Source organism: Cannabis sativa, chromosome 1 (assembly GCF_029168945.1).
Source record: "Cannabis sativa cultivar Pink pepper isolate KNU-18-1 chromosome 1, ASM2916894v1, whole genome shotgun sequence".
NCBI lineage: Eukaryota > Viridiplantae > Streptophyta > Magnoliopsida > Rosales > Cannabaceae > Cannabis > Cannabis sativa.
Window position 1 is genome coordinate 32031346 of NC_083601.1, and position 25373 is coordinate 32056718.

Genomic DNA, 25373 nt, shown 5'->3' on the forward strand with positions numbered 1-25373 from the left:
TATGTCGCTAAAAATAAACATTAGGTTTATGCCGCTTACAAACATAAAACTTTGGGTACTTATGCCGCTATTTACCTTTTAAAATGTACCCCTAAAAGGGGTTTACCCATGCCCCATTTCTATTTCGGTATTTGAGAGAATTTTTTACTCTAATTTTTTTTTTATATAATCGTTTATATTGTAGTTAATTGAGACATTCTACAAAATTTTGAAAGATTCGAAAAAATTTAACATTTTGAAAATAGGCTTCAAACAATATGTTGCACGCGAGACTCACTTATTTTAGACGCGTGTGAAATAAATTGTTTGAACTCTATTTTCAACATTTTAATTTTTTTTTTGAATTTATCAAAATTTTACAAGATATCATAAATAACTGCAACCTAAACAATCATGAAAAAATTATAAAATATTCTTCCAAAAACAGATAGAAACTACATCATACCACTTTTTTAAAGGTGTGCATTGAATTTTTGTATAATAAGAGAGTAGATGGATTGTTTCTTTATAGTATTCATTTCATTATATTAAAACAAGATGAAAAAACAAAAAAACTTACCACCACACCACTATTATTGGCTATTAGAGTGTTTAGCGCATAATTAAGAATTACCATCGTTTAGCCACCATAATGACATATTGTGTCGTAGTATGTTATTGTTATAGTAGTTAGTAGTTGGGTGGATGTGGAACTTGAACGTGAATCTTTTTAGGCAAAGTTTGAAACATAACCTTTTTCCATTATTTATTTTGGAAGAGAGTTTGTTTAGCTACAAATTTGACAATGAAATAATTGAATTTCATTTATAGCATCAAAGCAAAAACCAACACGCATGCAATAGAGAAATATCAAATTTTACACACACAAGTTTTATTAAGTCTATTCATAGTGCAATCCTGAACAAAGAGTCTATTCATAGTGAAAAAAAACTATTTGGGAAAGGATTTTGAGTGTGTAGCAAGTCATTATAATAATTTTATTTCAATTCCTGCGGGCCTTAATAAGGATTAATCAACACAACAGTATTTGTCCAATAAATTATACTAGGGTATTGCCATGCCATGTTAAGAACTAGGACAATTTGATCCCACCTTGGTAGAAAAACTAGTAATTTGGTATAGTAAGCAATTTTTTTTATAAATATACAATCATTACAACAAAATTCACACACAATGTCACAAAATGTAAAGAGAGAAAAGATGGGAGCAATTCTGGGTGAAAGATTTGAATAAGGAAGAACTAAACTATAAAGTAATATAATTAGCAAATTTTGTATAATTAGTTACTAGAAAGACCTTTTACACTTATACAAATGCAGTTTCATGGATACTACCTAAATCGTTGGTTAGTTTCTAGAAGTCGTCCTATATAAGATTCAACAAGGGTAAGAAGTAGGAGATTGAACTGTACACTAGACTCTAGTGGAAGAGAAACAAACTTATCTTCTATTGTCCCAACCCATCAAAATGTTTCTTACATTGGCTTCAATCTTGTTCCTTGGCAGAGATAATCCAGACCCTTCATCGAGGAGAATTCTGTACACTTCCCACTCTCGGCCACGGATCATGTGTCTAGCAATCTCAACCTGAGAATAGCACAGAAAATTGAATGCCAAGGAAAAGTATAGGTGGGAGGAATATAGTGTTATAATTATTAGGGAAAAACAGAAAAAGTAATCATTGGTTTGAAATATTACTGAGAAAATTCGCATGTTGAGAAGTTTGAAAGCAAGAGTAATATCATGAAATACAAGAGGACGGCCCCTGCCAGACAACTCCACTGGATTAGCTACCACAAGTTCGGTATCAGGGCCACGACTCACTACAGCTACTCTAAGTGGACGCAGAAGCTCCATTTTTAAGCGAGAGCGTAATGAGTCTTGTTTAGTGGGATCAACAATCTTCTTGCCATCTGCTTGCATTATGAACAAGTCCATCTCACAGTTCCCTTTTGGATTTGCAAAGAAGCGGCTATATGAAATCTGTAATCAACCGTACACTATGTTACAAATTAATGAACTGTTATAAAATTTTAGAAGCTAATAGCAGCTAAGGCTTGATGATTTTACATAATTCCATGACAACAAAGCATGGACATAAGTCCACTCATTTTTTCTCACAACAAATAGGCATAATACCCAACAATTGCAGACAAACAAATTTAGATGTTACCAGCAAGCACCATTTAATGAATTTATACAAAAACAAGTACTTATTGACTTTATTCTAACTACGAATCATTTATTGTTTTTTGCAAAGTCTTAGAAGGACTGCAGAAGAGGCCAACGAGACAATGTTTTCTACCTGAATGTTGTAATCCTTTAGGGTTCTCATCATATCATATATGAGACCTTTATGATCCTGACAGAGGATTTGAACAAGTGTGTGAGAAGGGCTGAACTTATTGTCCATTGTTACTGAAATCGAATTAGAGGCAGGACATCCATAAAAGTTTTTGCCTGGAAGCTCTAAACTGAACATTTCTTCACTGATTTCAGAAGGAAGATTTGGAGAACCTTGTGAACAAGCTGTAAGTTCTGGACCAGCCACATCAATTTCGCAACTGATCAAGGCATCCCCTAGTGCGGCTTTCAGATGATGAACTGTTTCATCTTTTCTATTTTTTGTATGAAGAAGTTCTCTGATTAAGATGATATCAACACATATGCATATTAGTCATAACCTAGAAACATAATAATCACAAGGATTCTGAACTCTTTAAGTCTTCTAACTACTCTTTTTGCTAAGTGAAGTGTTCATAACCTACCCATAAACTAACCAAAAGTATAACCTTTTTGTTGCTTCTTACTACACAAACACACGAATGATAAGAATTCTGAAAATATGGAAAGGAAAGTGATTAAGTTGCTCTTCTTAAGACTCTCACAAAGTTTAACAAAAAGAAAGGTTGTGTGCTTTACAAAAGAAATTCTGCCTCTACAATGATGGATTAAGAGAATACAACTCATAAGATTGCATTGATTGTTCTTAGAGACAATACTATTTTAGTTCCATGCAGCTTAGCTAATTACTAAAAAAAAAACTTTTTATTTTCAGAAGTTTCAATAGTCTCATAAAACACACCTAAACTAACTTTACAGCTTTTAATCAGACTTTTTTTCGGGTGGCATATTATATTTTCATTTTTGAAACTACTAAACTAATAATGAAGAACCTTTCTTTGCAGATCCTTGTTGGTGGCAGTGTATATTATAATTAATTAGAGGACTATCGGTGCATTCCTTGTGTTTTCGACTCTTAGATAATTATAAACCTAACTAATTTAGTGTATAATTAAAGCACTTATCATACCATTTCTTTTTTAAAAAAATCAATTAGTTTACAATGTATAGATCATAGTTAAAACAATTTTTTACACGTGTATAATAAACATGTACTTGTAATACAATATTTGCACTCTAATTCTAACACTAAATAATTCAGAAATTTTAAAATACTGATACAATGCCTACTATAACTACAATATATAATATTATATAGAGAAGTTGGGATTACAGCTATTTGGTTATCAAAAACACAAGGGGTGCCCTGCCCTGGTAATCCCTAACTACCAAATAATTTTCAAAAAATATATTCTTAAATAACGAAATTTAGTTGTAGTTTATAAAAATACAAAAATAATAATCAAAATTTTTTTTATTGATTCTAATAATGTAAGGGTAAAAATGACCAAAATCAAATGTATTATTTATTTGGTAGATTATGTAAAGCTGAATGTTATTAATAGAATTTTTTTTTCTTTTGAAAAAAAAAGGTCAGGTGTGTATTCAGTTAAAACTTAAAACGCAGAGCACTACTAAAAATAATTCTCTTTTTCTTACTTAAATAGTGTCATAAAGATGATTTGATCCACACTAAACATGGCTTTGATTTTCTATATATATATAAAATGTGTTGTGCCTTCACCTCTCTTAACATTACCAAGTGGAAAAGGTAGATGAGATGCACAATGTTGCATATAAAAGCAAAATACCTTGTGTCTGTAACGAAAAAGAGGTCCATCACTTTGCCATTTGGGGCAGTGGATACCTTCACTCTCTTAATTGTTAGCTCTAGCTCGCAGAGAACCTCAGTGACATCTATTAAGGAAACATGGTAAACAACACTCAAGGTCAAATATCAATGAAACAGCTTCATACACAAAGATTAAAAATGCACTTCAAGGTGCAAATTTCATGTATCATTTTCCTTCAGTTTAATTCCTCTTTGCCTCCATGGCAAGTAAAGACATATTATGCTAACTTATGTCCTCCTAACACGTCAACTTTGTGCAATTTTAAAAAGAAACAAAATTAAAGCTCGTAAATGATCAGCTATCACCATTGTAAAACCAGTTTAAGAGCTAAACTTCAAAGTCAACAACTTCTGACACATATGAGACTATATTCATTATAAAACATTACCATGTAATAGGCCTTCTCGATCATATGTACACCAAAATTTCAAGAGAAACACATCTGGTGGGCTTGGCTGCTGGTTTTGAGGCCGGTAATAATCCATTTCAGACGTGGAAAAGTAAGAAGGACACACTTCTAGAAACCTGTTCTTCAACAAATTCCAGTTTGTGTTGGGCTTTTCCACCACCCAGAACACCATGTAGCACCATTTCCCATCCGTTGAAAAATCTTCTCCACATTAAATTGAAAAACAGAATATAAGAAATCACTAAAAAATACACACATATTGATACAAAAATTAAATACAAGCAAAACCCATTTCATTTCCCCTCCTATCAAAATCGAACAAGAAAATTAAAAAGCCTGACGATCACTTATTCTTGATATTAACTTAGAAACCATCAACATTTTCAAATGATTCAACAAGAAATAAGAGTATAATACCGAGCCCCATCCTATAATCAAAAGTTCCAGATTCAACAGTAAGATTTTCAGAAATATAGAAAGTCAAGTAGTCGTACCTGCTCTGCAAATACTCAGCCCAAAGATCAAAACAATTCTACATAAATCACACCCCAAACCAGTTTTATCTGGGCAATTAACAGTAATCACAGTGGGATCGCCTTCTTTTTCTTGTTTAACGAGGACCATGTCCTCGTGCAAAATTCCCATTTTCTTTTTCCCCAAACTCACTTCCTACTCTCTCTCTGTCTCTCTCTACACACACATATATATGTATTCTCCATTAAAAGCTTGGAAATTTGATGGAGAAAGCGAGAAAAACCATTTCCAATACTTAGTGAACAAGGCAGTTGTGTTCAGTCAGTCGATTGTTGAGCTCACAGGAAGCAGAGGGGCATAATGGTCTTTTTAATATTCTGCCGCTGCCTGCTGTAACTCTAATGCTTTGTTCACTCGTTTTCTTTTTTTTGTTTCTTTTCTTACAATTCAATTTCTCGTCTCTTTCAATTTTGTTGGGGGAGACATAATTAGGTCTCGGAAAATAATCAATAAAACTCCAAATGAAGATCTTAAACGTGTTTAAATAATTGATTATTTAGTAAGATTTAGGTGAGTTTTTTACTTAGTCAAAATCCAAAATTAATGCCTTCTGCTTGTCTAAATTCTTCAAGGTCAAACATATATTTATGGATTCTCGTTTATATGATTTAGAAAATTAATTAAAATAATAAAATTCACCTATGCATAAGGTATTATAGAATTTAGTTATCAACAATAAAGATTTATCAGATTTATCAGTACACTAAATTTACATTAACGTCATAATTAGAAATATGGTTTGCTCACACTTGGATAAGTGAAATGTCTTTTCTAAGGTATTAGCATACAATGTAAACTTGTATCGCATGTATCGACTATGCATTAAATTGAATCGGTATTCACAGTGGAAAGGATATCATAAACTTACTATTATATCTTCTCTAAGTCAATGTTACTTAGTTAATCTTATGCTAATTGATCTCTGTTAGGCTATTTTTAGCTTAGATTTCGGGTATTACTTAAAGTTGTTTTTAGTTGTTTGTAATATTTTTAGGATAGAATTACACTTATTTTGTGTATTTTCAAACTTCCTATAGTTTTAAAAGGCCGAAGCTTCAAAAGTGTGGTAAAGGATCGAGGCGAGTGAAGTTATATTGAAAAAATAGCATTTAGTGCATTCTTCGCCGCGGCAGATTTATTCGTGGTCGTAGCTAAAATGTGGTAGAATAGAAGAGTTTCGACTGGCCCAGTGGCCGCAGCGAGATCTTGGCAGAGAGTTGCGAAATTTAGGTTTGTGATCTCGCCTCGGCGAGGCATTTTATGGCCGCGGCGAGAATGTCCGTACTTCTTGAGGCCAAGTTCGTCTTTTCTCGATTTTTGAAGTTTTGACTGACTCTATATATAGGGACTTCGAGTAAAGAAGCAGGGATTCAGAATATTAAAACCTAGAAGCAATAACGGACGATAGTGAGAGCAAAGTGGCAGCCCAAATTCATTTCAACATCAGTTTCTTTCTTCTCTTTTTATTTATTTTATGTTAAATTCTATTTTAGTTTTATTATAGATATGAACGTGAACTAAACTAAACTCCCAATTAGGGATATGATGAATGTTAGTTGAAGTTTTCTCAATTTAGTTAATGTGATTATTAGTTTACTTTCCTTGATTGTGTGATTTGTTCTTATTTGTGTTAATTACATGTTTTAGACTGGTCATCTTTAATATGATTTATGATTCTAATATGAAATCTAAAAAGTGAATATTAGAAATGCTCTAATAGAACAAATATAGATTTTGATGTAAAACGAGAGTATTTAGATAGCTTATGTGACAATTCTGTGTTTAATGCAAGTTATATGTTAATTTATTTCAGAGATGCAAGTAGATAACATATAATTTAAGACTTTAATGATCTGAGAAGAGTTAGGGGTACTTTTATAATCTGTCATCAGTTGAAGGAAAGAACATTAATAATTTATATTAACAATTGGGTAACTGAAATAACAGGATTCATATTCCTAAGCATTCATCCATATTTAACTACATTATTTTTCTGTTTTTGTTTTATTGCTTTTAATTTTAATTCTTGTTAAACATTATTCTTGAGTTTACCAAATAGAAATACAAATCTAATTTAGTGGTACTCGATATCAATTTCCTGTGGATCGACTTCACCTGTGTGAGTAAAACTGCAATAGATTACGTACACTTGCGTATCTATTTATAATTTGCGTAACAATCTCAATTTTGAGATGGTTAAACTTTAGCTTAATTGTGCTATATGAGTTCTTTTACTTGTTCGTTACCAGCTTACCCGTAGGACTAGCTATACTTATATCTTTGGAACTCAGTAGTGCAACTAAGTGGGAGCGCTACTCATAGATATAAAATGTATATCTTCTATAACAATTTAAAAGTGAAACAATGATTTCCTTAAAGCTTGACTAAATGAGATAATAAATGAAAGAGTTCTTATTTCGGTAATTATAATAGTTTACTGAAATATCATTTATAAACAGCTAAGTGTTTTAAGGATAAAATATATCGAATGGTAAAATGGTAAATTTATCTCTGTTTGATGTAAAATATATATATAGGATCATTAATTATTTAGAGTGAAATAATGAATAATTCATATCGTATCTATATTTAGTATATAGGACATTTTATGTAATCAAATGTGCAATTCTGAATCTATAGTGGAGTCAAGAGGAATAAATAAGTTAAGAAATTTACTTGGTAAATTTGCGATCTACTTATATATGGACCTTGGTTACATAGGCCCATGGTTTCCACATTTTTTGAGATAATAGAATCTTGTAGACTCAATTAATTGATTTAATAAGTGAATTAGAATTCAAAAATAAACTATGTCTTCTTTGAGAATTTTCACTAAGTTTTGGCAAATTTGAGAAGAAAAGAGAAATAAGGGTTTTTAATTGTTAATTAATACACTTTGTGTATCTAATTAATAAATATATTTAAATTGTATTGTTATTTAATAATTATTAAATTAAAGTTGGTATTTAAATAATTAGATGAGATAAATGGTAAAATTAGAAAAAAAGACAATTTATTTCATTTAAGCTTAATTGAAATAAAAATGGCAAAAATCAAAGTTCATGAGTCATAAAGTATAGTTTTGGGCTGGGATTTTATTTTTGGTCCATTGTTTTATTTTTCTAGCCCATGTAATCTCCTATGAAGTGCCTATATAAGGAATAAAATGATTGTTTTGTCATATAATTAATCTAATTCAAATGACTTAACCTGAAATCTGACTAGAAAAAATTCTTTACACTCGTTTCCTTAAGCAATTCGAAATAAATATATTATTTCTCTTTTCAAATTTTGTTCCAAAAGGTGAGTTGAGTACTAGCCTATACTATTGAAAGTGGTACTACTCAAATCTTTGTAGAAGATCATGAAGAATTGTCGTGTATCGGGCTTAAGGAAGCAATCTAGATTCATCATTTAACAATAGTACCCTGCTACAGAACGGGAATCGAGGGTTAGCGTGATTGAACGTAAGAGTGTACAAAAAGTCATCCGATCCAATTATAATTGACTGATCTAATAGAATCGGATATCTAATCATATTGGATTGAATCGGATGTAAATTTTAAAAATTCAATCGGAACAGATCGGTTGTTGGATGAAACATCCGATCAATTATGGCTAATCGAACTGAACTGATCTAATTATCATCTAATGGTCATCCAATTATATTTATATATTTTAAAACTATATTTATAATTTTATATATTTAATATATTATTTTATTTAAAAAATTATATTAATTGATTTAGTACATATTTAATACATGAGATTAAAGAAAAAAAATTGTAGATCTAAAATATTAATTCTCGTCTTTCTCAACGCTAATAAAATTATTAATGTGTATTGAATAAGTTTTAGTTTTTGGTAGTTTTATTATAGAATCATGAGAATTAAGTTGGACTAAATTAATGTTTATTATGTATGTTAGATTATTAGGTTTTAAATTATGTTTTTTATATAGTTTTCTTTTTAATAAAATCAACTTGAATGGTAGCTAATAAAAATGGAATATTGAATGGATCTAATCGAATTCAATAGAAAACCAGTTAATGCATCCAATGGTTGAAACTGATCCAATTCAATACATCAATTTGATCGGATCAGATCACATGACTCAATTCGATTGGATTGGATCAGATAACAAAATCTAAAATCTAATAAATAATTGGATTGGATCGGTTGGGTCCAAATTCAGTTAATGAACACTCCTTGAATGGAAAGAGTCATTAATTTCTGCTGCAACCAATGTGAGGATTCTATTCATTTTATGTGTTTAATTATTGTTTTATGAATTTTATATATTTTAGGATATTAAATTATAATGAATATAAACAAATATATTTGTTATTAATAAATTAAAATCTTGGTAAAATAAATTCCAACATGTTAATTCTATAAAACCATCCATTATCAATATCACTACCATCACAACACAACCACCATTATCACCTCACCACCACCATATCCACTGAAACCACCACACACCACCATCGAAACAACCACTTACCATCACTGAAACCACCACTACCCACTAACACCACCATCATTTCCTATTTTTCAAACCCAAATCAACAAAAACAAATAATAAACAAAACTAAAATCAAATTTAAACAAATAATAATGGTTGACAACCCATTCTATTTGGCCCAAAGGTGCGATTGAGTCGATTACGGCGATTAAGATCGTCAATAGCCATGTATCATTTGAGCGATTTCTCTTCGAAACTCTTGCCCAATTTTTTGCTCGAGCTTCTGACAAAGCAAACCATAGCAAATTCAAACCTGTCGCCAACGACCGTATACAAAGAGATTGTTGGTTTGACTATTAAAGGCTTTTAGGAGGTGGTTTCATGAGATTTGTTTTTTAGGAGAAGAGATTGTTTTTTTTTTTTGGTTTGACTATCATTTGGCACTTTTTGTTCTAAAATAATACAATAATAAGCATTTTTAAAAATTATTAAAATAATATTATATTATTATTTAATATATAATAAACAAATAAATTTTCTTACTTTATGATAAAATAATAATAAAAAAATAAGAAAGAAAAAGATATAAATAATATTATGGTATGACAATTTTTTTGTGTCTTTCTTTTTTATTCTAATGGTAAGCACTAATTAAAAAATGCTAAAAGTGTGTCTATCTCCTCAAGCATCCTTTATAACTTTATAAATCAAAGTGAATGAAATAGTGGAAATCAAAACAAATGTGAAATTTGGAGAATTTTACTCTCAAAATTTCAGTCTACAAGATTATAATCCTACCAAATCTAAATGTATAAATAGTGTAGCTGCAAATTATCCTTTTAATTATTATGAACATTTATGTTTTGACTAGTTTTTATTTATTTTATTTGTACCCTTTTGTTCATGCGTGCAGCAAATTATTTTTTTGTGCTTGTGTAAGGGATTTTTTTATATGAGGAGATTATTTGAGTTAATGTTACACACACAAACTCTCCTTTTATTATTTTTCTAATGTGTATTTTGATATTTTTTTCCAACGTACACTAACTTTGGAAAATAGAGAATGTATATAGTTATATATTTATATATTATTTATATATATAGTTTCTTATGTGCTATTTTTGATTTGATTCCTGATATTCATTGTTGAATATATGATTAATGTAACTGTCTAGTCAATATTAAAAGCAATTTTGGAAATTTACTTTTATATGAATCTTTTGGTCTCAGTCTCACTATGATGATAAAGTAATATTGTGGATTTAATACACTGAAAATGACTTGTTGCTAATTTTGCTAATATGAAAGGGAACATCTATAATCCTTTGGTCCCTTTTGTTTGGTATAATAACCTGTTACTTTCTCCATATGAAGTGCTTTAATAAAATGCATTCATTCATTTTCTTTGATTATGTTTCAAACCCTGCAATGAATGAAAAAATTAGGGAATAGTTATAAAGTTAGGGAATGGTCTGTAATCTGGTATTTTAGTTTGTTATAGCTTTTTGTTAAGTTTGACTTGTTGATTTAATATTGGGAGGGGGGTGGTTCAGTTAGCATCTAGGACCTAAGTAGTTATATTAAAAGAAATATATATAAAGTATTTTATGATGCAAGTTAATATAAAAAAAATATATTTATTGGTGTCTAATACCTTGCTTAGTCTCATACCGCTATTAATATAATTAAGTATCAAATTCTATATGATTTAAAAAAATAGCTTTTAGAAAATACGCTAAACACACCACTTATAAAAAATGTTGAGCATCACTAGTCATGCCCAATAGTAATATCTAAAAAAAATATCATTAATATATAAAGTAATTATTTGATTAAAAAATAATTAGTAGCAATATTAGAATTGAAAAAATTATATTAACGTCTATAATTAATTAGTTATTACAATAATAAAATTAAAAAGGTTTATTTATTGTTATATATGTCTAATCTATAGTACTAAATTTAATACAAATTTTAACACAATATAAATATGGAGACAACTTAACAAAAAAGTATACTAGGAATTTGTAGAAAAGAAAATGGTTAGGCCTTTTAGTCGGCCACAAAATTCTTGACTGTAAATGTACTTTACAATAGACCGAGAAGGTTAGAAGGTTTAGAAGTCGTCTCATATTTATTTTAATGGACCTAATATTAAATTGTATTAATTGTTCCTCTCAAAAAAAATTATTAATTGTTGTACCATGTATATTATACTGTGCAAGATATAATAAAATAGAACAATTAAATATCATTTAGTCATAATATAGATTTTGTACGCTGCTCATTGGCACTTTTAATTACAATAAAAATTTACTTGTAATTATAATATAATATTTAAGTTATTGTACCACAAATTGTCCCTAACTTATTTTATAGTCACAATTAATTTGTTATACTGAGAAAATTTGTTATTGTATACAGCTAAAAATACATTTAGTACTAATAACAATTGTGATTTTAATAATATTGATATTTTTAATTTTAGTTTACAGACTTTTAAGTGTAATAGTTTTAATATGATGATGTTTTCTTAGTTACAAAATTGATATATAGGTAGATCATGCCGAATTTATTATGGCTAAGAAAAATCCATTAGTATTGGATGACTATCCTGCAATATTAACTAGCTTTCAGAAACTGATCCTAATATTTATGACCTTATTAAAAAAAAAATAACGTTAAAAATTAGTCTTCCTTTTATTTTATTTATAGTACTGACAATTAGATTATTAATGAGAATTGGTAGGGACAGCTCTCTTATTTATGAGAATCCTAACTATAAAAAAAACCCTACATTATTATCTATATACAATCTCTCAAGCTCAAGGAATATTATTATCATAAGGCTTCAAGGTATTCTCTGTTTAACAAGAAAAAAAGGTTATCTCAACAATATGGAGGTGACCATATTTTCTCGAGAAACAATCAGACCATCAAGTTCATTGATTCGCCACTTGGAACCCAAAAAGCTGTGTCTCTTCGATCAGCTAACTCCATCAACTTACCCTGAAGTAGTCATTTTTTACTCTATGAATGATCCAAACTTGGATCTTAACAAAACCCTAATCCAGTTGAAGAAATCTTTGTCAGAAACCCTAACTTTGTTTTATCCCTTCTCCGGGAAAACCAAGAACAATCTGTACATCGAAGACTACGACACTGGTGTTCCTTACTGGGAAGCCAAAGTTAACTGTCGTATGTCTGACTATCTTCAGCTTCGAGAAACTGAGTCACTCAACAACTTTGTTGCTATTCATCCCTTTACCAAAGAAAAAGATACCTCAGCTCCTCAGCTTGCAATTCAGGTACAATATAAGAAATATATTATAGCTACTTAGATTAACAACTTTATTTAAATTATTACACGTACATATACTACATATATGCTATAGCTTATAGACTTATATTTTTGGCTTACATTAACGTTTTAGTTGTTTTGTATTGTATTTATTAGTTAGCTTATATAGTTAGTGATATATATCTTGATGAACTTATAGTTGATGAGCTTACATTTTCTCATATATACTCGGGTCGGGTCTGGGTTGGGGCCGGCATCCGTTCGAGTTTGGATCCAGGGTATAAGGTTTGTAGCTAAGTTGGGTTCAGGGTCCGGAGATCTGGGTCCGAGTTAGGTGCCAAGTTTGGGTTTAAGGTTTGGGACTGGCATCAAGTCCAAGTCTAGGTTCGTGATTCAGGGTTTAGGGTTTGCGGTCGGCTCAAGTCTAGGGTGGGGTTCGGGTTTAGGTCCAAGTCCGGTGCCAAGTCTGGGTTCTGGGTCTAAGTTCGGGATTCGAGATCCGAGTCTACGGTCTGGGGTTCAGGTCCAGGTTTTGGGGTTCGAGGTCCAAACAAGGATAGGCTTGGGCTAAGGCGGACTATGTCCACGTCTATGGCCACCCAACCCAAGGGCTCAAAAAAAATATTTTTCATTTAAAATTATACATATTTTTAAATAAATGGCCCAATAATTTTTTTTACTCCTAAGATCCACCCAACCTTAGGATCGCCCTGATCAGAGATATAGGTTCCTATTGTGGTGTGGTGTAGAATATTTTTATGTAAAAATAATTTTTTAAAAACATTAAACAAATATCATTCAATTTTTAAAATGACAAATTACTATATTTTATTTTTAGTTTTAATATTGCTATACTATTGGTTATTAATTCACTTCAAAAAAATGCTATTTTTAGTGACAACATAATTATTTTTCTGTGACTAAATGTATTTTTTAGTCGCAACAAAATGTTTCTTGTGACTAAAATATAATCTTTAGTTACAAGTTGTCACTAATTTTTCGTTTTAGTTACAACAAGTATTGTGACTAAAAATACATTTAGTCACAACAAATTGTAATTTTTGTAACTAATACTTTTAGTTACGGACTTTTTAGTCGCAACATAAGAATGATAATTTATAATTAGTCACAATTTTTTTTTTTACTTTTAATTAAAAATTTTGTCGTGACTATAGTGATATTACTTAATTATTTGTATGGAGCAATTAATCATATTGTATATTTTCTATATCATTAATTTATTCATATATAATATTACAAATTATATCCAATATATATGGTGTATGGCGTTTTATTAAAAATTTCTACTTAGCTTTTAATTATAGAGTAAAATATATGCAGTTTATTATTGTTGCAACGAGAATATAATTAATGTCCATACTGTAATTAACAGGTTAACGTGTTCAGTTGCGGCGGAATAGCCCTGGGAGTTAGCGTAAGCCACAAACAATCCGACGGAGAAACTTTGAGTTATTTCCTCAAGTCATGGGCTGCTCTCTTCACCGGCTCACCTCACAAAGTAGTTGTCCCACAACTATCCAAAGCGGCGTCGTTTTTCCTGCCACAGACAGAATTACCACCCAACTGTGTAGCTCTCATGGACCAGTTATGGTTCAAGAAGAGCAACTACGTCACCAAGAGATTTTACTTCAACAACAAAGCCATATCCACGTTGAAATCCTTAGGTAAAAGCGAAACAGTCCCATCTCCTACTCGAAACGACGTCGTCAGCTGCTTCATATGGAAACACGCCACCGAGGCTTCTTGGGCCATATCAGGCAAGCCCAGAATATCCGTAGCGGCCCATGCCGTCAACATGAGGCCCAGGATGACAAATCCTCGCTCGCTGGAAAATTGCACGGGGAACCTCTTTTGGTGGGCCTCCATAATAGTGAACCCGGCCCAAAAGGCTGAGCTTGAGCTGAGTCAACTGGTGGCGTTGACTAATGAAATTGTGTCCGAATTTAACGGCGATTACTTGGAGAACATGGTTGGAGAAGCCGGGTTCGAGCCCATTTCGGATTTCGTGACGCAGCTGGAGTCGATGATGGATATGGATTCTGAAAAGCCAGACATATTCGCCTTTACTAACTGGAAAAACACCTTCAACGAGGTGGATTTCGGGTGGGGCAACCCGGTTTGGGTCGGGGCCCATGGAAAAGTCGGGCCGGAGTTTAGAAATATGGTTGTTTTGATCGACTCACAAGGGAGTAATGATAAGGAGGTTGAAGCTTTTGTGACGTTGGAAGATCGGCAAATGGCAATACTTGAGAGTGATTCACAGTTTTTGGCGTTTGCAGGGAATGGTAATAATATCAAAGCAAGCCTGTAGCTTTGTCAGAGACTCAGAGCTAGGGAAACCAACCATGATCCTCTTCCACTGAATTATTAGTTGGATCAAATTAATAAGGATACTATATTTCTAATACTATGCGTGATTTGTTTGGTAAGAAATTATTACTATGTTGTCAGAGCGGCTTTAATTATTTTGTTTATCATGAAACTTGGACATTGACCACTCTTGTAATCTCTATATCTTCGTCCTTTATAGTTTCAGTTTGAGCTGTCAACCTTTCACAGGTGTGTACCATGATACGAAATAAATAAATAGAGATTATTTGGGTAACGCTCAACATAGACTATAGTTATGGAGTATTCTTATTTTATCTATAAATATGTCGACGTTAAATTGACACAGGGGAATGGGTGATGGACTCACGAAATTACTTTGGTTTGGGGGGCCATGAGTCATGACCTCTCCACATTTTCAGCTATCAATACTTTCATATAATCTTGTTATCGGCATAAATTTACCCTCCCCACGAGAAGGACTTGTCTATAGAAAACTCGCTGTATTGAAGGTGGCTCGCAATATTATAGTACTCGCAGTACCGAAAGAAAGGATCTCGCAATATTAACTAAAGAAGACCTCGCTATATTAAGAAAGGCACGCCTTGCATATTTGTTGAAGTCGCATTATCAATAGGAAAAGGCGCAAACACATACACCAATCAACGGAAGTCAATAGTCAAGCATTCAAGGAGCATTCATGACAAACGTTACACATATTTCATAACTGTTGTAATTAATTTGATTAATAAGCCTATTATTATTATTATTATTATCATTTTGTAACGGTCTCATTATGGCCATTATTTGTAACCGATGCATACTACCTCTAAGTAGTGGCTTCCCCCTCCATTCAAAGGGGGCTGATCTGAATAAAGAAACAGAGCCAGAGTACTCTTTTCAACAGTGGATTAGGCAGGCCGAGCCCGAAGCTCCTGCTGAACCACTATATTTTTCTGTGTCCATTTTATACTATTTACAGTACTCGCATATATTATACACTATATTCTTTGAGTACTCGCTATTCTAAGTGAGTACTCACATATCTATTTTTTGATATCCAAGCAGCCTTTGAATACTCGCATAAAATTGGTGCTGTCAAAATTCCTCCGACAACATTTGGCGCCGTCTGTGGGAAATCGATATTTTATAATATTTCTATGATTTTTGGAGGAAAATCATGACGCGATGAACGAGTATACACAGAAATCAGCCCCCAACAAAATTGATCAGCCAAGATCAATAGAAATCATCTCTTGAGATTATGGACTTTGGAGCTGCCCAGATTTTGAGGACGCCCAGATCCTAGAGCCGCCCAAGTCTTGAGAATGCTCGGATTTTGGGGCCGCTTGGTATTGGGACATCTCGACTCGATTCCCTTCAAAGACCATACAACAGGAGTAACAAAATATATTATTCGTGATACGATAATACAAGGGGCAGTGCATAAGCGGACATGATCTCCAAGCAGATCACACGATCACTAGATCTTAGTTCTTACCGAAGGAGCCCCTGAGAAACGATTATAAGTCGCTTCAAAAGTCATTGCAAAGACGAGAAATTGCGTAATCCAATCGTGTGAGAAAACAACAATGATGATGGACTTGAAATTTCCATAGAATCGTTGTCACAACAGAGAAAATCACAGCAGCAACAAGGTTAAATGAGAAGGAAGACAAACCGATTCTATCCAACTGATTATTTACACTCATTGCCAGAAAAGAAAAAAAAAACTGATCAGAGAACTCCAAACGACATCTCTATACCTCAAGTCAGAAATAGCAGCAATGGAGGTACCAACGCAGTATGAAAACAAATTAAATTTTGCATTAAAGGGGGGCGCAACAATGTGTATAACAGAGGAGAACTTAAAACGTCTCTCCCTCCTTTCATGTCGTTTAAAGAGAAAGTACCAGAAAATTTATTGATTAATTGCAACGGCGCCTCTACTAATACAGAATGTATTTGATTGATAAAAGCTAAGTAACCCTATTGGGCCATAAAGCAAAAGCCCATTCTACTTGTCACATTTCGTGTGAAAGGCCAGGACTCCATTCTAATTGGTAAAGAAAAAGAAGCCCATTAGTTATATTATATATTTGGTTATTGTAACGTCCCCGTTTCAAGCCTCCATTGGGTCCTTACACCCACGGAATGAATGGCTCTTATACACGAGTACGTCACTCTGGCTGCTTCATGGACTGATGACTGACCCTACAGACCAACACGAGTGTTTTCAGCGTGCTTTGTCCTCACTCACACGCATCCTGGGAAAACTTCCCAGAAGGTCACCCATCCTTGAAATTGCTCCAGGCCAAGCACGCTTAACTTTGGAGTTCTTTCGAGATGGGCTACCGAAAAACAAGATGCACCTTGTTGACATAGGTAGTACCAATCAATCCATTTAAGCCCTCTTCAACTGTGTAGTCCCATACCTACACAGTCTCAGAATCATCCCACTTGACCTTCCCCAGGCGGTGTGGGATTGCACAGCTTACCCGGTATTTCCCCTTACGGATCACGGGACTACTGACTGTCACAATCACCCCCCCTTACGGGGTCCGACGTCCTCGTCGACCACACTTCCGGCTGGGTCAAGGCTCTGATACCATTTGTAACGTCCCCGTTTCAAGCCTCCATTGGGTCCTTACACCCACGGAATGAATGGCTCTTATACACGAGTACGTCACTCTGGCTGCTTCATGGACTGATGACTGACCCTACAGACCAACACGAGTGTTTTCAGCGTGCTTTGTCCTCACTCACACGCATCCTGGGAAAACTTCCCAGAAGGTCACCCATCCTTGAAATTGCTCCAGGCCAAGCACGCTTAACTTTGGAGTTCTTTCGAGATGGGCTACCGAAAAACAAGATGCACCTTGTTGACATAGGTAGTACCAATCAATCCATTTAAGCCCTCTTCAACTGTGTAGTCCCATACCTACACAGTCTCAGAATCATCCCACTTGACCTTCCCCAGGCGGTGTGGGATTGCACAGCTTACCCGGTATTTCCCCTTACGGATCACGGGACTACTGACTGTCACAGTTATTCAAGCATAATTAATGGAGAACGAGCCAACTTTTGACTATTCAAATTGGAGGCCCAATTTGAATAGTCCAGATGTTCGGCGTGACCAAAAGCAAGTACGAAATGTTGTTTGGAATTCAACTCCCAAATGCTTCAAGGTTCATTTTGTCTTTATTCATCAGATTAAGTTAGAAATATGCTTGCATATATTTTTACATATGAACTTAATTGTTGAAATAACAATATAATATTAGCAAATAATGGCGAGCCCAATGTGTGCTCATTCTCGCATAGTTGCTTAATAAATTGCTATTGCACTCATACATAATCGCAAATGGGCGAGCCTAATATAGTGCTCATTTTTTGCATTATTATTTAAGAAACTCGCTATTGTATTTCTATTTGCAAATTGGCGAGCCCTGCGTGTGCTCATTTTTTGCAAAATTATTTGACAAGTTCACAATTATGCTTATGTACTCTCAAAGAGGCAAGCTCAAACACTTATTTTTTGTATACTAAAATAGCAAGTATATGGCAAGCTCGCGATAGTGCTCAATTATTTTTAGCACATCGCAAATATGTCCAATGCCTCGCTTAGGCACCACTCCGATTCAATCGGACAACACAAACTCAAAAGGTTTCCTGGCTAACATCTCACAAAAATGAAAGAATCGAATCCTACTAAAAAGGTTCGGGCCATGAATTAATTACCAAAGGCAAAAACTTTTTTGTCTCATTTTAGGGCCCGATGGCCCACTTGGTAAATACCACCCTCTTATATATCGGATATATAAAAGTAAAGAGGCATGATACATTAAAAGAACAAGAAGGAATCAATCAACGCTTGGACGCTATATGTGCGGATAGCCCAACGCCTACAGATTACCAGGTGCACTTTTTCCTTTGTTTTAATCAAGTCCAACACTTTGGTCAAATAATCATTCTATATTTGATAAATTATTATCCGTTAACTTCTAAGGGGAATAGAAATGCATTTGAATGCATGATAAAGCTATGTGCTCATTTTATTTGCAAAATGGAGTAAAACATGACACTTATTTCTTGCATAATTATTTATGAGTGTATTGCAATACCCATTTTTTCATATTCGTAAATTGGCGAGCCCAATGTGTGCTCATTTTTGCATGATACTTAGAGCTAACTATAATGCTCATTTTTGCATATGCTCACAAATAATTGGCAAGTAAAAAATAGTGTCCATTTTTGTCCACGATTATGCTTAAGTAATCGCAAACTGGCGAGCATTGTTTGCACACATTCTTACATGGCTATTTAGTAGCCAAATATACTCTTTATACATTTAATCATGTATTGACGAGCTATGTGTGCTTATTTATGCATAATTATTTAGAAAGTTTATTGCAATGATTATTTTAATAATCACAAATAGGCGAGTCCAAAGACTCATTTTTGCATGATAAAATAACAAGTTTATTGCAAACCCCTGATCGTGCTCGGTACTTTTAACACTAGCACATCGCATATATGGCCAAATCTATGCCTCATTTGGGCAATTCATAAAAAAAAAAAAAAAGTTTGCCTCTCCGTCCTAACAGACAGTACAGACCCCAAAGAGTTCTACTGACAGGGCATCTTGAAAATATAAATGATGATCGATAGTCATTATAAAAACCTCGATAAGGTAAAACTAAAGATCACCTGCAATGTGACAGATCAAATGTCCCTCAAGAAAAGTTTAACGATTAGACAGCAACATGTCATCGCAAGAACTAGGGGCATGATAAGAGAGCAATTCCCGCAGTATTTCCTTGCATAATCGAAACTTGCGAGAAGGTGTGACCGAGACAGGGTCTAGTCACACACTATGCATCGCATAGTAAAAAGAATAAATTGATAAGGGAGCAATTCCCATAGTATTTCCTTTCATGATCGAAACTTGTGACAAGGTGTGACCGAGACAGGGTCTAGTCACACACTATGCATCACTTAGTAAAAAGAATAAAAGTGGGACGTAGAGAGAAGTTAGCACAGACGCGATAAATATCGAGTATATGCGATGACCCGGTATTTCTCCCTCGAGCCTATGTAAAGACTGCATCTTTACCAGCATTTGGTCCGGATGACCAATGTGCACGTCAACTCGACCAGAACCTGCGAGTTCTATGTTGTCATACATGAATGCCCGATACGCGACCCGTTTAGTCGCAGGCATTCCATAAGTTAAGAACCCCGAGAGGTTCGTACATGAATGCCTGATACGCGACCCGTTTAGTCGCAGGCATTCCATGAAATAAGAACCCCAAGAGGTTCGTACATGAATGCCCAATACACGGCCCGTTTGGTCGCGGGCATTCCATGAAATAAGAACCCCGAGAGGTTCGTACACGAATGTCCGATACGTGACCCGTTTGGTCGTAGGCATTCCATGAAATAAGAACCCCGAGAGGTTCATACATGAATGCCCGATACGCGACCCGTTTGGTCGTAGGCATTCCATGAAATAAGAACCCTTAAAGGTTCATACATGAATGCCCGATACGCGACCCGTTTAGTCGCAGGCATTCCATGAGTTAAGAACCCGGAGAGGTTCATACATGAATGCCTGATACGCGACCTGTTTAGTCGCAGGCATTCCATGAATTAAGAACCCCGAGAGGTTCATACATGAATGCCCGATATGCGACCTGTTTAGTCGCAGGTATTCCATGAGTTAAGAATCCCGAGAGGTTCATACATGAATGCCCGATACGCGACCTGTTTAGTCGCAGGCATTCCATGAATTAAGAACCCTGAGAGGTTCATGCTTTATATCAAACCCCAAGAGGTTCATACAATAAAAAAAAACCCGAGAGGTTTGTGCATTTATTTCAACCACGCAAGGTTCCTACATCAATGCTAACTCTGAGAAGTTCGCGCATCAATTAGAACCTCGCAAGGTTCTTAAGAACCCTGACAGGTTCATGCACCAATGAAAACCTTGCGAGGTCCATGCATCAATATGAACTACGAGCGGTTCACACATCCAAAAGAACGTCGCGAGGTTCATATTTTTATTGTGGCATGATCTTATAAGAAATCTGTGACTTTAAATAATCAATCGAAAAATGTGACACCCAATAAACAAGGCATCATGATCATCGACAAACACGGGCTCAGACTATTTTAAGTTCTCCAGCACAGAGCAAGCTATACTGAAGAACTAGGGGCATGTGTTATCGGCATAAATTTACCCTCCCCGCGAGAAGGACTTGTCTATAGAGAACTCGCTGTATTGAAGGTGGCTCGCAATATTATAGTACTCGCAGTACCGAAAGAAATGATCTCGCAATATTAACTTAAGGAGACCTCGCTATATTAAGAAAGGCACGCCTTGCATATTTGATGAAGTCGCAGTATCAATAGGAAAAGGCGCAAACACATACACCAATCAACGGAAGTCAACAGTCAAGCATTCAAGGAGCATTCATGACAAACGTTACACATATTTCATAACTGTTGTAATTAATTTGATTAATAAGCCTATTATTATTATTATTATTATCATTTTGTAACGGTCTCATTATGGCCATTATTTGTAACCGATGCATACTACCTATAAGTAGTGGCTTCCCCCTCCATTCAAAGGGGGCTGATCTGAATAAAGAAACAGAGCCAGAGTACTCTTTTCAACAGTGGATTAGGCAGGCCGAGCCCGAAGCTCCTGCTGAACCACTATATTTTTCTGTGTCCATTTTATACTATTTACAGTACTCGCATATATTATACACTATATTCTTTGAGTACTCGCTATTCTAAGTGAGTACTCACATATCTATTTTTTGGTATCCAAGCAGCCCTTGAATACTCGCATAAAATTGGTGCTGTCAAAATTCCTCCGACAACAAATCTGAACGATAAGGTATTTGTTCAATAGCCCCCACTAATTCTTTTAAAATTATATAGTTTTGTTGACGGTTCAAATCCACACTTTCTTTAATTAATAACCTTTCACATTGCTATTGTTATATTATTTTATAATATAATAAGTGTAGATTAAAATGTGGTAATATATATTATGATGTGAATAATATATATTAAGTGTTTGGTAAATGAATTGGTAAATGAATTGTGTAACATATGATTTATTTAACCTAATATTGTAACCTACACTTTGTAATATGGAGAGGAGTTACAAGATTAATTATTTTTGTAACTTCTTTTTGTTGATCATATTTTTGTGTAATAAAAGAGATGTTACATAAAATTGATGATAGGATTCAAATCTTATAAAATATAGTTGTTACAATTATATTAATACTCATTTATATGAGAGAAATGAGTGTTCACTACAATAAATGTCACTTTTACCAGCACATTTTGGTGTGGCAAAAGTTGGTATTGCGCTGGTAAAATAGAATTTACCTATGATGTGTTGGCAAAAGTGGGTTGGCAAATCAATGTTGGTATTAGAACTTTTGCCAGCATAAAATGACAAGCGCTGGCAAAAAAGACTTTTCCCAGCGCATAAATGGGCTGGTAAAAGTTAAATTTTAGCCACTGCAAATGTACGCTGGTAAAACTTTGATCTCTTTACCAGCGCAGTTTGCAAAATGCGCTGGAAAAAGTTACTTTTACCAGCGCAGTAGCGAACTGTGCTGGTAAAAGTGACATTTCTTGTAGTGGTTGTGTATTTTGAATTCTAAGTGATCACCTATACATTATAAAAAGAGGTCTTTGGTGCTCATTTGAGTGTGAGAGAGATAAGAAGTTTTCTATCAAGAAAGCACTTTCCTAGAAAACCCTAAGGCTTGATAATTCCCAAAGCTATTTCCTAGAGAGTTCCCTTAGTGCTTAGAGATAGGGGGAAATAAGTTTTTGGACAAATACCTTGTTCAAGTCATGGTGAGCCCCACTAATCTACACTCAAGGTTGTGAGTGAGTGTATATATATATATTCTTCTCTTGCTATACATATTATATATTACATGTGTTCTTATTTTCTTCTACCTTTCTTATATATATAATATATAGTGTATATATATATATTGTATATTATGTATTGTAACATTTATTTAATCTCTTTGTTGATATTTGTATTATATTACAATAGAGTTGTAATGTCTTGATTTTCTTCCATTGTTATAAAATCTCTAACAATCAAAAGCTTATCCCCTTTCAATGGAAGAGGTGATAAATCAAGATTTTGAGAATACAAGGATAAGAGATTTTATGTGAAAAAAAATCCATGGGTGAGCATGGTGGTGTATATTTTGTGATTTATTATGGGAAATTTGATCATTCATGCTAAAAAATAACACATGGTGTTATTTTGAACTAAAAAATGACACATTGTGTAAATATGCTAATTTTTCAATTGGCTTCCAAAAATACCCCTAGCTTTTCAGTTTCCCCCCTCCTCTCTAACAACCTTCTCTCTCCTCCTTCCCTTTCCATTCGAACCCAAAAACCCCGAACCCACCCCTCCATTCGAACCAGACCCAATCGACCCCAACCTCCGACGACTTCGACGACCCAACGAACCCACCCCTCCAACGACCCAATCCTGTCGACCCAACGAACGAACGACGACCCTGTCGACCGAACGAACGACGATTCTCTCGACCCAACAAACACCAACCCTCTCGACCAAATCGATCCCAGCGACCAACCACACCCACTCGAATCCCACCAACCCAATCAGATTAAAGAGGTATTTTTTGAAATTTTTATTTTAATTTATCTTTAAAATATGGCTTAATTTGTGGATGAATATGTGGTTTAACTGAAATTTTGAGTTAGTATGTATTTTTGTGATAAATTGTGCAAGAAAAATGTAGGAAAAATATGGGTTTCGTGCTGATTTATTTCGTTCATGGTTTTTTATTTTTTTGCGACTTTGTGCGATTTATGTGCGATCTTGTGCGATTAAGTCGTAGACTTTCTGTGTTGGGTATGTTAAGCGATATTATGCGATGTTGTGCGATTTTGAGCGATATATGGAGTGTGGTAGAGGTTTTGCATTTTTAGCGATATTATGCGATTTTCTATGCGATTTTTTGTGCAATTTTACTGACATCATAAATTTCCAACTGTTATGCTGTATTTTTTGGCGATTTGTATGCGATTACTATGCGATATTTGTGCGATTTATGTTGACAGTGGCTTTTAATTTTTGTTGATGGCTGATGCGATTTTTTGCGATGTTTGTGCGACTTTATGCGATATTTGCTAATTAATCTTTTTTGATGCAGATGGCTCCAGAACTTATTCTCCCATTGTCAGAGCACTTTCCAGGGCGTATAACATACAGAGGGAACAGATACTTTGCTTCAATAAAGGCTAAATTTGAAGCTTTTAACTTGACTCGGAAGGTGAAAGAGACACCCTTTGGAGTTTTTCGGAATGCCAGTGAATTGAAATTCAGTGGGGTTATTGTGCATCACCTGTTACTAAGGAAGAAGAAAGTGAGTGAGGCCAAAAATGATGAAGTGTGGTTTTACGTGGGTAAAACCGAAGCTAGATTTGGGCGGTCTGAGTTCGGTTTGATCACAGGCTTAAAGATGAGCGGTGGTCCTTCGTCAGAAGAATTGACTGCACAATGTGATTCTGATCGGATTTTGCGAGACTATCTCAACAATTCAAAAAAGGTGACCTTTAAAACCCTTTGGCTAGCGTTTGAGGCATGCGATGTGGCTGACGATGTATACAAGCTGGGGTTGTGTGCATTTGTCGAAGGTGTTCTGCTGTCACGGGCCAAGGGTGTGTATATCTAGACAGATATGCTAAAGTTGGTAGAAAATGAAGACAAGTTCTTCGAGTATCCTTGGGGTCTTCTTTCTTATCAGAAGTTGTTGTCTTCCACAACTAAGAACAGTCAACAACTCATGCAAAACTACATGGATAAGAACGATAAGACCAAGAAGATACACAAGAAGGAGAAAAAAGTTACTCAACCTGAAGCGAAGTACAACGTGTATGGATATGCTCCTGCGCTGCAATATTGGGCATTTGAGGCCATGCAAGTTTTTGGGAAGAAGTATGGCCAGTGCAAAGGGACTCGATTCCCTTGAATGTTGAACAGGAGCACCCCCGACACAGTCATGAAACACGATGTGAAGCAACCTGATGTGGCTGCACTGTTTGAGAAAAGGGTATGTGAATCTTTCTCTATTTTAGCGCACTTATTTTTTTGCTTTAAGTGTAATCTGTGTTATATGCGATATTTGGTGCGACATTGTGCGATATTTGTACGATTTACTTTACAGTGCATTATAAATGTTCAGTT

General features: G+C 34.3%; 2 protein-coding genes across 3 annotated transcripts; one reads left to right on the top strand and one right to left on the bottom strand.

Annotated features, from left to right (window-relative positions):
- Positions 1-1112: 1112 nt before the first annotated feature.
- Positions 1113-5430, bottom strand: LOC115705993 (ACT domain-containing protein ACR10). 2 transcript variants are annotated; one of them, XM_030633485.2, is made up of 6 exons: positions 4940-5430; positions 4425-4646; positions 3995-4100; positions 2305-2641; positions 1698-1982; positions 1113-1586 (listed from the first exon to the last, which is right to left on the bottom strand). In XM_030633485.2, exons 1-6 carry the CDS (start codon positions 5088-5090, stop codon positions 1440-1442), a joined length of 1248 nt encoding a protein of 415 aa, XP_030489345.2. In that variant the 5' UTR covers positions 5091-5430; the 3' UTR covers positions 1113-1439. The 2 variants fall into 2 exon arrangements, with proteins under 2 accessions (XP_030489345.2, XP_060964183.1); XM_061108200.1 differs by having other exon boundaries at positions 1113-1982; positions 4940-5418.
- Positions 5431-12099: 6669 nt separating this feature from the next.
- On the top strand, positions 12100-15381 carry LOC115707414 (stemmadenine O-acetyltransferase). Its single transcript, XM_030635371.2, has 2 exons — positions 12100-12755; positions 14142-15381. The coding sequence occupies exons 1-2, from the start codon at positions 12183-12185 to the stop codon at positions 15078-15080; spliced, it is 1512 nt and encodes a 503-aa protein (XP_030491231.2). The 5' UTR covers positions 12100-12182; the 3' UTR covers positions 15081-15381.
- Positions 15382-25373: the final 9992 nt, after the last annotated feature.

Excerpts from the sequence above, each read along its gene's own strand:
- LOC115705993 (XM_061108200.1), bottom strand. The coding sequence starts at position 5,090 with ATGGGAATTTTGCACGAGGACATGGTCCTCGTTAAACAAGAAAAAGAA. Across the intron at positions 4,101-4,424 it reads TCGAGAAGGCCTATTACATG|ATGTCACTGAGGTTCTCTGC; the intron begins GTAATGTTTTAT and ends TTTCCTTAATAG. Across the intron at positions 2,642-3,994 it reads TTTTTCGTTACAGACACAAG|AGAACTTCTTCATACAAAAA; the intron begins GTATTTTGCTTT and ends CATCTTAATCAG.
- LOC115707414 (XM_030635371.2), top strand. The coding sequence starts at position 12,183 with ATGAGAATTGGTAGGGACAGCTCTCTTATTTATGAGAATCCTAACTAT. Across the intron at positions 12,756-14,141 it reads CTCCTCAGCTTGCAATTCAG|GTTAACGTGTTCAGTTGCGG; the intron begins GTACAATATAAG and ends TGTAATTAACAG.